This window comes from Eptatretus burgeri, chromosome 14 (genome assembly GCF_056783735.1).
Source record: "Eptatretus burgeri isolate ZD-2024b chromosome 14, Ebu_testis_v1, whole genome shotgun sequence".
NCBI lineage: Eukaryota > Metazoa > Chordata > Myxini > Myxiniformes > Myxinidae > Eptatretus > Eptatretus burgeri.
This window is the reverse complement of record NC_140974.1, coordinates 67,013,180-67,025,218: the sequence shown is the minus strand read 5'-3', so window position 1 is coordinate 67,025,218 and position 12,039 is coordinate 67,013,180. Positions and strand designations below refer to the sequence as shown.

General features: G+C 42.0%; 1 protein-coding gene across 1 annotated transcript in view; it reads right to left on the bottom strand.

The window, feature by feature from the left end:
* The window catches only part of CTR9 (CTR9 component of Paf1/RNA polymerase II complex), a 111,428-nt gene that overhangs the window by 77,244 nt on the left and 22,145 nt on the right, over window positions 1–12,039 (bottom strand). The window contains exons 5-11 of the mRNA XM_085855368.1: window positions 11,304–11,393; window positions 11,048–11,196; window positions 10,781–10,888; window positions 7,055–7,162; window positions 6,676–6,912; window positions 6,416–6,505; window positions 6,125–6,253 (exon numbers count right to left, since the gene is read on the bottom strand). Coding sequence (XP_085711494.1) covers window positions 6,125–6,253; window positions 6,416–6,505; window positions 6,676–6,912; window positions 7,055–7,162; window positions 10,781–10,888; window positions 11,048–11,196; window positions 11,304–11,393 — 911 coding nt within the window. The remainder of the gene's footprint in view (window positions 1–6,124; window positions 6,254–6,415; window positions 6,506–6,675; window positions 6,913–7,054; window positions 7,163–10,780; window positions 10,889–11,047; window positions 11,197–11,303; window positions 11,394–12,039) is intronic.

Sequence of the window (12,039 nt, the reverse complement as noted above, 5' to 3'; positions counted from 1 at the left end):
GTGTATGTGTATAAGTGCCTGTGCCTGTGCGTGTATAAGTGCCTGTGTGTGTGCAAGTGCAAGTGCCTGTGCCTGTGCGTATGCAAGTGCCTGTGCGTATGCAAGTGCGTGTGCGCAAGTGCCTGTGCCTGTGCAAGTGCAAGTGCAAGTGCCTGTGCAAGTGCCTGTGCCTGTGCCTGTGCCTGTGCCTGTGCCTGTGCCTGTGCGAGTGCAAATGCAAGTGCATGTACGTGTGCAAGTGCCTGTGCATGTGCAAGTGCCTGTGCATGTGCAAGTGCCTGTGCAAGTGCAAGTGCCTGTGCAAGTGCAAGTGCCTGTGCAAGTGCCTGTGCAAGTGCCTGTGCAAGTGCAAGTGCCTGTGCCTGTGCCTGTGCGTGTGCGTGTGCGTGTGCGTGTGCCTGTGCGTGTGCGTGTGCCTGTGCGTGTGCCTGTGCGTGTGCATGTGCGTGTGCATATGCGTGTGCATGTGCGTGTGCGTGTGCAAGTGCAAGTAGCTGTGCCTGTGCGCGCGTCTGTGCATGCGTGCGCGTGCGTGCCTGTGCGCGTCTGTGCCAATGTGTGTCTCCTCCATAACTCCACAACCATGAAACCTAGCAGCCTAAAACTTTGACTGCACACAAAGAAAACTCCAAGGAAGTAAAGAGTTAAAATTGGGTGTTTGGGTTAATTAAAACAAACCTTTTGAACATAATTAATGGCCTTATTTAATTACATCCTTTATCAGGGACCATCCTCAGCCACCTCACTCCCTGGAGTCTGAGGGGGAACCTGGGTTACTTCGCTGCAGTTTGAAACCACCATGTTTATTGGCCAGCTCAACCATGTCTTGACTTGGAACAGGCCGCAACGATTTCTTCACAAAAAAAAGTTTGTTTTTTCCCCACTTTCCTCACTCATATTATGGAATGCCTGTTTATCATAGCTATGTTTCGCTGTTCACATCACTTTTGTAAGTGCTATGGTTTTCAAATTAGGAGCTTGGAGCGATTTCAAGCATTTTTTGATACGATTTTCCACGATGAGCTCTCATGGACTAATTAAAGTACATCATCGAAATATTATTTTGGTTTTGAGGATCCGATATCATCCGGACTAAATAAGTGTCAAAATCTGGAGTGATATCTGATAATTTCAAGAGATAAGGAGTCATAACTTAGCCATATATACATATTTACTGTAAGCAAGCAAAGCTGTGGTCCCTCCCTCTCCATATATATATATATATATATATATATATATATATATATATATATATATATATATATATATATATATATATATATATATATATATATATACACACACACACACAAAAAATGTGAAATTTTCAAAGCATTACACCTATCTTTTTCTCCTGTTTGGAGAATTATATTGAGTGAACAAAAAATTCCGTAATGTGCCAAATTTAACCAGCTTCATTGAGTGAAATGATTTAATGTATTCACAGCTTGACATCGCACTCTGTTCCCCAGAGGGACTACTTATGTAGAGAGTCTGGCAGATCTGTGTGTATATTTTTGGAGGTTTCGCAGGGTGCTCTTCAAGGAATCAAAACAAATCTGGAGAAAAACAGACGTTTTAAAATAAAGTTATAACTTTTGCGTGGACAGTGAACTGATGTACCACGTGACGCGTGCAGAGACGAGCAGGCAACGTGGTGAATTATCTGCAAAGTTGATTTCATGGGCGATTAAACTTTGCGATGTCTCCAGGCTTTTTCTACGTTAATCAGCAACTGTTTTGTGGATAAAGTCATTATTTGAACGGATTTATTTCATTTCTTTAACTGATGCGGGCGCAGTGAAGACTGGCTCCACCGGTGAAGACACGGTTTAACTGGTGCGGACGCGGTGGCTGCAGTCACAGCCTGGCTAGCCCTTCCTCAACCATTTAATTGGAGTGCTTGCTTGAGTGCTTAAGCCACTTGCCGAGCGCCTTAGTCGATCGCAGTACTGCGCTGCATCATTCTGAGCAAATTATTCCCTCACTGCGGACGCTTTTTCCATGTCACATCATTCAGAGTGAGTGGTTCAGTGCTGTGTGTTATTTACTTATTTGTTTTTGTTTCATCTTTATTATTTTTTCTTTTTTTGAATGTTTGTGTTTGTTTGTTTTTGTGTGTGATAAAATTGTTAGGAATAGTCATATGTGTGTGTTTTTGTTCATAAAACAGAACATGCTCTCTCTGCTAACTCCCCTATAGTCCAGGATCTAGGCTACCTATCCGTAAAAAGGTGATTGTGCATCCAGTTTTACCGCAGAAAAAGGTTCTATGGTGGCTAATGAAATAAATTAATTTGGGTAGACATTTCACTCTTTGGATATTTTCATTCTGGCAGCCATTTTGAAAAAAAAATATGAAATTATCATAAATTATGCACAATAACTCAAAAAATACCCCTGTTAAAATGACCATTTTGATGTAATCAGACATTTTTGGGTCGGAAAATATTAATTTTAGGTGACTGTAAAAACCATTCAAAGTTGAATTTTCAAATTCAAAATTCAAAATTTTTTTGGGGGGGTCAACCTACACGATGTTGTGAGTCAATTTGGCCAGTCAATAAAGACCATCTTCCGAAAGGCACAGTCTGTATGTTCTACTCAAGAAATCCACATCGTCTGAGACAGTTACTTAGATAAATCAAACAAAGAGTCAGAAATAATCCGAAGTGCATCGTCCTCGGGAAGCATGGACTTGGTATCAATCCGTTCAGAAACACCAGTGCCTGTCCAGTTGGAGAAATTCTGGGCATCGTCAACTAACAAACAGAATCTACAGAGCCTCGCCATCACTGAAGCCAAGATTTATTCGGCACAGACTAGTACACCACTTGTAGTGAGTGGGGTTATAGTGAATGGTGAGGTTCTTCCAGCTCAGAGGTTTACAAACGGAGAAGCCCATTCCCTCATGGAACTGAAGAATTCTATTGATGAGGCAGATTATCGGCTTGTACCACATGTTAACTGGGCAGCTCAGCACAACACCAAGAGGGTTGTCCTGCTTTCGAATGACACAGATGTCATCGCCATCATGCTGCGGTATATTGAGGCATTGAAATGTAACGGGCTGTCAGAACTTTGGATACAGTTCGGAACTGGCAAGAAACAACGATTACTACCACTCCATACTCACCAGAAAAGACTTGGCCCTGATTTAAGTCGTGTGTTCGTCAAAGCTCACTTAACCTCTGGGAATGATGCTCTCAGCAAGATAGGCACGAAGCATGGAGCTTGGCTGCTGATCCGGTGTCATTCCTAACCGACTTTGGTGAGACAGATAACCTTTCTGATACTGATGTGCGAAATATCTTGTTAAAGTCTGGTCAACTCAGGCACAAGTTGACACGTTTGATGAACTTCGATATGAAGACTATGACAAAAACCTAAATAAGTCACTGGCTACTCTTCCACCAATATCCAGTGTCATGAAGGGACATATACAAAGAACATTCCTTGCTGTTCATGAAGCTGTTACTCTTTTGGACCAGAGAGTTTCCCTTGAGCCTACTGACTATGGCTGGGAAGAATCTGATGGAGTACTTGTACCATCAAAACACCTAAAACCACTTCCAGATGTCCTACGAACTGTTTGCGGCTGTAAACGCTGTAAAACCAAACGGTGTAAATGTAGAAAGGCAAACCTCAATTGTTGTGTATTTTGCAAATGTTCTACTTCATGTGATAATACATAAAAGACATTGAAAAGTTCAAGTTGAGAACAACTTCTCTGTAGAGATAACAATACAAATATATCTGTACATAAATAATTCAATTGAAAATTGTTAAATCAAAATCTTGTTGAGTTCTTAAGCACCGGTTTGGTTAAACCATCACATTGCTGAACTGGGGGCAGTCATATTGGAAATTGCATAATGCGAGAGTCTAATCATTTATGCATTCCCTTTGTCCTGCAGCTTGAAAAGGCAAATATCACTTTATCAGTCCTTTTCATACAATACAATGTTGAAATTTTGGTGATTTAAGTGTTGGAAACAGCCTTTTTCCAAAATGGCTGCCATCCTGAAAATGTCCTATTGTGCAAATGTCTAACCAAAATAATTTTGACATTTTATGTTCATAGATTGCAAAAACTATTTGAAAATCCCTGCACATCAACTTTTTTGCGACACTTTAAGCAGGATCCAGGACTACTACCACCACCCCTCTCTCCATCCCATCCTTGCTCTACTCCCTTCCAATGCAGTGCAGCACCCTCCTCCCACACTTGTCTCTGGACATATCCAGACAATGGTTATGTCTGAAGGCGTTCGCCTCCAGACGCGTCCGGCGGGCACTCGCTATATAAAGTGCGTCACTATATTCCATGATCTGGGCATCTTATACCCCACATTAGTGTATAAAGAGATCGCCTTTATACACTAATGTGGGGTATAAGGTTCCCAGACCATGCTATATAATAACCAGAGTTGGTGTCAAAGTCACCCAATGCTCGCCTGTTTATACATTTATCGTTTTTAAAAGACTAGTCTAATAATATTTTTTATAAAACATTGCAGTAAAGTCCGATCCAAATTATTTTAAAGCAATATATGTATTTGTATATTGTAATCAGTAAAAAAAGTGTGGTAAATAAAAACATTAGAAAGGAAATAACGTAAACGTTGATGTGCTACAAAAAAGTTAAGTTCAAAACAGTCGAAAATTTAAAAAAATTTGAAATTATTTTTAAATTTCAACTTCACCACACCAATAATATACCCCAAAGGAACCTCCATGCCAAATATCAGCATCCTACTCCACATATTAAATGAATGGCAAGCTTCTAAATAACTTGCACCAAAAACTTTAACATTTTCACGCTCACGCTTACGCTGATGCTCACGCCAGGGGTATCGATATAGCTCTTTATTCTTCAAACAGGCGAGCTAAAAACCAGGAAAGAGAGGAGACAGACTTACCCTTACTCAGTGATGTCTGCCCATGCACTGACGGTATACACAGTCCCAAGCTCTGACTCACAGGGTAACCTTGTGGAGCATCGAGATGTTCGCTTTGTGCGGGTACCTCATACCCCACGTTAGTGTTTCCGAGTTAAAGTTGCTGACTCATTAGCGAGCTACGATTCGATCCCAGAAAAAGAAAAATTCGAAATGATTTCCTACTGGGTGTGGAAAAAGTGTAACAAATGCACAGGCACGGCTCCTCAAAACCTGCCCGTTGCTTCGCTGATGGGTTTAATCAAAAGACAGCATGTTGTACTTCACAAATATATTGCAGGTCCATCTGGGAATCTCAACAAGAATGTAAAATGAAATGAAACACACGAAAACCTTAGCTTTTATAACATGTAGTTGTGTTTCCTGCCCTCTCTCTATCGAGTGCAGCCTGTAGCTGCTGGTTTCATCATTGGTTGGGACGCGGCTATGCCGCGGATGCAGTGTCCCCATTACCAGTACATTGGTGCTCATTTTGCCGACCTAGGAAGGATGACAGGCTGAGTCAACCTCCTGGTGTATTTTAATTCAGCGGCCTACAGGGCTTGAACTCAGGACCCTAGGATCCCAAGCCGCCACCATAACCACTAAGCCAACACCAGGCTGTGTTTCCTGCTGTCATGGTGGCTTCGGTTGTTGTTGTTGTTTGTGTGCTACTTCGATGTACTTTCATATATTTTTCTAATCCTTCAAGAAATATTACTCAGTGCAATGTTGTTTGCTCCTTTCGTGTCCTTCTGAAGGGTTCTTCGTATCGTAGAATAATAAATGTTACTGTTGGAACCGCTGCATTAAGCTCCCCTTCCTTTGCTTCTTCTATCCTGAAAAGAGGGCCTTTTTAAAAACAGGACTATTGAAGGTTAAACAGGGACAAATTTTTGTTCCAAGTACGTCGATCATTAGGTTGCCAACGGTACCATTTATATTAATCTACGACAGCAGGGACCCTTTAGAATGAAGCGTCATATACGGATGGGCACTCTTCTCCTTTTAGTAAGAGATATATCAATGATTGATCGAAGGAAAGAAAAAAAAATGGAATTGAAGTGAAAGATGAGGTTAAAAAAAAAAAAGTTGGCTTGAAGAAAAGAGAAGAGAACGAGGAAGTAATGATAACTGAAAGGAAGCAAATAAGAAAATGTTTTGAGGAAGTAGCGAGGAATTACCCGGGCTTCACCCAGGTTCCCAAGACGGCAATGAAGGGCTCCCACATTGTTGAGGATCTCTGGAGGGACATCTGCCTGTACTTTCTCTTTCAGTATTCGCGTTGCTGTACCGTAAGCAGAAAGTGCTCCCTGGTTTGAATACAAATAACGTTAACAAGAGGCGTTTTTTAAATGTAATATAAACAACATCTTTCTTTATTTCAATGACAGTGCTTACACTATCGATGTTGCATTTACCAATTACAATGGATACAAACTTCATGCACATGATATTCTATCAGTGTCAATTACCTGAATATCCGCTTGCTCCAAGATTTGTGCCAATTCAATCCAGGCCTCGATATCATCTGGACATTGCTCCGTTACCCGCTTCAACAAACCCTGGGACAAATATATGGGCAGGCAGAAAGTATTCGCAAAACCGATGTGAAGATGGGGTTAAAGAAAATGGTCAATGTAGGAAATATGCATCGGGGATGGTGAGACACCTATGAATGAGGGAAGGAAGATGTAAAGGTGAGCACAAATTTAAATACAACTATCCAGCACACCTTAGCAGTGTCCCTTTTCTCCTGCTCGTCGGAAGCAGCATACAGTGACCCCAGGATCTTCATCGTTTCATAATTCCCAGGGTAACCTTTAAGGACGCGTTCGAAGCAGGCGGCCGCATTCTCACGGTCACCCCGCAGAATGTACATTTGCCCCAGGCCAAAATACGGCAGGAGGAATGAGGAAGATGCAAACTGTGTTGCCTGGTAATAATACTGGAATGCCTGATCATAGTCACTCTGTAGAAGGGATGCGTAAAATAGGTGGTACAGGAATGAGAAATATTTCCATGAGGGGGAGAAATGGCGGATCATAGTTTGGTGGTGGGTTGATGGGAGGAAGTAAAGAAGCCATACGAGTCGTCTTCGGTTTAGTATTTACCTGAACGTGAAAAGCTCTAGCCAGTTGATAACAGCTTTCTGCTTGCATGGCCTCCACCTCTGTGTTGTGGAAGGCGTGAAGTGCAAGATGTTGGACTTTGCCATAATCCTGGGGGAGGAAGAAGAAGGAGAAGGGGGAGGAGGTGGAAGAAGAATGAAGTGTAAAATAACACTGTTCCCATCTGAACCATTGGCTCATGATGTCGGGACCCGAGTTCAAATCCTATAAGCCATATATGTATTTGTCCATCGTCTACGAATGTCGTTGTAATTCAAATAAAAGTACACATGATGCTCCTCAATGTCTACCTTTGTTCTGGATATGTATAAACTAACTATATAAGCCTTCAGATTTCAAAGATGGATAAACTCCACTATGAGTCTTTGAATGTATATTAGAGTTCTTCTTCTTCTTTCATATGATCACGTCGACACAAATTGTAGATCGAGTGATGACAGCTCCTTCATTGCAGAGTCAGTGGTTTCATGTATTTCTGCAAAGGACTCCATGAATTTCCCTCTGCACAGTCTTGCCATATGTGTAGAGGACAGTCTGATCTTGATGATGCACTTGTGCATACGGTGAGCAGTCCTTGCATGTAGAGTTCGCAGTCGGTTGAGAGCACTCCATTGGCATCTTTGTAGATCATCCTGAGAGGGGTCAGAGATTAGCTGGCCATTTGAAAGTGATGCCTTTTCCCATCGCTGGCACCACAACTCTTTGCGCTGTTCATGTTGCTTGCTCTCATCTATCTGTAATTCCAGCAATCTCTGTGTGTGTAACTGTCTGTCTTTCTATCTGTCTGTCTGTAACTGCTGTTTCTCGACAACCACTGGTCCGATCGAAATGAAACTTGCCAAGTATATTGCTGGGGACCTGAGGATGTGCCTTTTCAAGGTTTGATATTAATCGGACAAGTGGTTCCCAAGTTATGGCCATTTATTTACCAAACCAAGGACAGGACACGTTGCTGCGTTGGCGTGGCTGATGGGGAAAGGGCGCCTTAGTTACCAATGACAGGACACATTGCTTGGCGTTTTGCACCCACAGTATCCATCTTCTATCTCTATATAATTCCAGCAATCTCTGTTTGTTTGCCTTTGAAAAGGTTTGAAATTAATTGGACAAGTGGTTCCCAAGTTATGTCCAAGTTAGAGTGCGTTCCCCATTATGGGTTACAACGTACGGACTTCCGGATAGTGATGACACTGTATTCTAATAATTTCTCGATTTCTTATGCGCATTTATAGATAAACACAATGCCCCAATCCAGTCATCGTTTACGAGAGCGAAGGAACAGCCTGTGTGGGTGTTTGAAAGGGGTTGGTTTTTTGGGGGTTTTTTTGCATGTACGGCGACACACGCATGGCCATGCACGTATGGCCACGCGAGAGCGAAGGAACGGCCTGTGTGGTTGTCGTTTCTGCCACGCGGTTTGAAACTTTTTTTTTTATTTTTTTTTTTTTTTTTTTTTTTTTTTTGCACGTACGGGCATGCACTAGTTCCCCCAATTCAGAAAGGCTTTCATGACTTCAGTGAAGGTCTTGCAGGATTTACCAGTTATTTATGGATGAGCAGGTCAACATTGGCCTGCAAACTTCAAGGGTTGCGATGTGCCACGGCAAAAGGGGTGACTTCAGAGAGCCAGAAGTTATTCTCAATGCGGAGCTCAGTATAGCATCAAGGTGTTTAGTATGACTGAACCCAGCCCAAACAGGTGTACAGTACTCTGCAGTGGGATACATTTGAGCACGAGAAGTGCGAAGGCTGCATGCTCGGGGCTGCAAGTTTGCAGATTGACACTATGATTTACGTTTTCTCACATACCCTTTTCATATGTTCTCCGTCAGGCTGCAGTCCAAAATAACTCCAAGATATTTTACATCTGGTTCATTGCAGACTAGTTTACCACAAGAGATGTCTAGTTTGGCATTTGCCAGGTGAATGATAAGATTAGCCAAACAGTTACAATGGGGGTTTTTTTTTTAATGGGTTGGAACAGTCTCCATTTAGTGAAGTACTCTTCCAAAACCTTGATGTCATTCGTGAGAACTCTGCTCATGTCATCAAATGCATGTGATTGGGAGCAAGAGCAAGATAGTCAGCACAGGCGAACTTCCGTGAGGATGTCACAGGCAGGCAACTTTTGTATAATGTTGGACAGCATTGGGGCTTGAACCAATCTTTGGGGTAGACCATCATTCAGAGTTCTTGGGGCACTGGTTGTTTCCCCAAGTAAGACTCTAAAATGTAAAATGTCAATTGCTGAGCATATATGCTAGTACTCTCAAACTTGGTTGACGGGGAATGAGCTTTACTGTCTTGAGAAGGAATCCGAGTCTCCATGCTGTGTCATAGGCCGCTGACATATCAATTAAGGTGGCAACATTCTTGACAGAATGTTAGTACCAAACCTCCATGTAGGTTGATAATGCCAGGAACTGATCACCACAGCTTCTCCCTCATCTGAATCCTGCCTGCTCCAATGGGTAACCTCTTCCCCTCTCTTGTACTCCCCTCCCCCCCTTTTCATACTCTCTTCCCCCCTTTCTCATACTCCCTCTCCTCCGCCCCTTTTCATACTCTCTTCCCCCTTTCTCATACTCCCTCTCCTCCCCCCCTAATCCAGCTCATTCTCCCACCTCTCTCTTAGCATGAAAAGTTGCACAACATTCTTGAATGAATCGGCCAAGAGGCCAGGAACAGGCAAGTAAATTACTTTGTAAGACAGACACCCACCCCCCTTCTTCTTCCACCTCACACCGAGCTCCAAAAAAAAAATTACCTTTTTCACTCATTCATTTAGTCACCACCACACACCACTTACACTGCATCGTGGACAAAAACACCTACTTCTTTAATAATGTACCGGCACTTTTCAAAAGCATGAAGAAAACTGTTTTGAAGAACGATACAGTATATTGATGAGCTATTGGCAATTAAGACATATGTTATATGCAAGGATTATAGTTAGATTATAGTGTATTCATAAAAGGTGAGATGACAGAAGCTTGGATGCAGTTGAAAAGAAGTACAGTAAATGGAAATGGACCATGAAGAGAACAATAATTAGACATTCAAGTTAGCACAAAGGAGCAATTAGTTTGGAAAATGAAGACGAGAAACAAACAAAAGGAAAGCATGTTGGCCTGATAACTACCCCACACCACCGAAGGTGAAGGAGGTTATGTTTTCACCCCTTTCTGCCTGTTTGTTTGTTTCTTTGTGTGCAGAATCTCTCAAAAAGTTGTGGACGGGTTTGGTGTGTGACAATGACGAATTGATTCGATTTCGGTGAAGATCCGGATCTGGATCCGACTACTAAAACTTTTTTTTAAATGATTCTTCACCATTGAGAGATAGGGCCAAAAATGATATACAGTATAGCACGATATTTCAAAAAGTTGTGGACAGGTTGGGTGCGTGGCCACGACGAATTGATTCGATTTTGGTGAAGATCTGAATACAGATCTAGATACGAGAATTACTTAATATTTTTAAAGTGATTCTTTACCATTGAAAGATAGGGCCAAAAACGATATAGTACTGCATAGCATGATATTTCAAAAATGTATTGGGCCCGATATGTTCGCATGGATCAGGCATTACGTGGCGGAGGTATGCGCTCTACCGAGTGCCCTTCAGTTTCATGTGTGCGAGACAGAACAAAAAGGCTGTTAGTTTCATTGGTGATGGACAAAACGAAATGATAAAACAGGAAATAACCTTTTTGAAGAAGAAGTGATTGGCTAAATGATTCAGCACCATCGGGTTGGAACTGTCAATCGTATACGCCTTTGATAGAAGTTGCACACCATTCTTGATCGAATCAGCCTAGAGGCCAGAAACAGGCAAGTAAAGGAGTTTGGAAAGACAGATCACCAAATACAATATGGGGAGGTTGGGAATGGTGGGGATACGAGGGGGTTGAGGAGGGAGGGCTATACAATATATATTTATAAAAAACTGATTCAATTAGAAGAAAAAACCGACCTCTTTCTTGTTGAGCTCCAGTATTGCCAGCCCGAGAAGCGCTCCGACACACTGAGGACTAAGATCGAGGGCACGCTGGAAAGCCAGCCGTGCCTTGTCTGGCTTACCAAGTCGAACAAAACAGTGTCCTATGCCAAGACGTACTTCCGCTGCAGGAAGAGTAAGAAGACACAAAAATGCAATGACTGGCTTTTCAACATTGCATATAAATTGTAGGAAGCATGCAAGGAAAACATTTGAACTCCGCAGACAATACCAGGGCAGCCAGGGTTTGTTCTGAGAGCCTTCTTGTAGTATGCCAACGACCCACGGTAGTCCTTCTTGTTAAATGCAATGCATGCCTTTCCTGAAGAACAAGGAAATACATTTGGCTGTCTGAAAGTACACTTTCAATGAAGGACCCTCCTTTTTGGGTCTCCCCCACCTCAGTCTGGTTGCCAAGTCTTAAATAAATAACAGACAACAACCTAATATAAAAATGTGTCAATTCTTCTCAATTGCTTCTCTCTCTGCCATTCAAACATGATCTCAACATCAAAGACTAGATGATTTTTTGTTGATAAACCCATTGCAAAGAGGTACATGACGTGAAAATTATATTTTTTAGACCATAAAATCATTCATTGTCTTTTATTTTTCCACTACCAGAGCGAGGCTCATGGAAGATCAAGGTAAAATTGCCAGTGGAGTTGCAGGGCAACAACTGGGCACAAGGGCCAGATTTATGGAAGGACCAACGGGACATTTGTCCAGGGCCCAAGCTCCAGGACCAAGAAAAACATATGGTATTTATTTATTTATAAAGCCAGTATTATTTATTCCCTGATGGACTCAAAGGTAGCAGAGCCAAGGAAGTGGTATATGGGGTCACATCTGCTGTATAAGGCTAGCAATTCGACTTTCCTCATCCAGTTTTTGATAAAAAAAATTAAGTTAGCGTTCCGTCAAAATCACTTTATCAATTCAATATCACTTTATTAAGCTCGAATCGA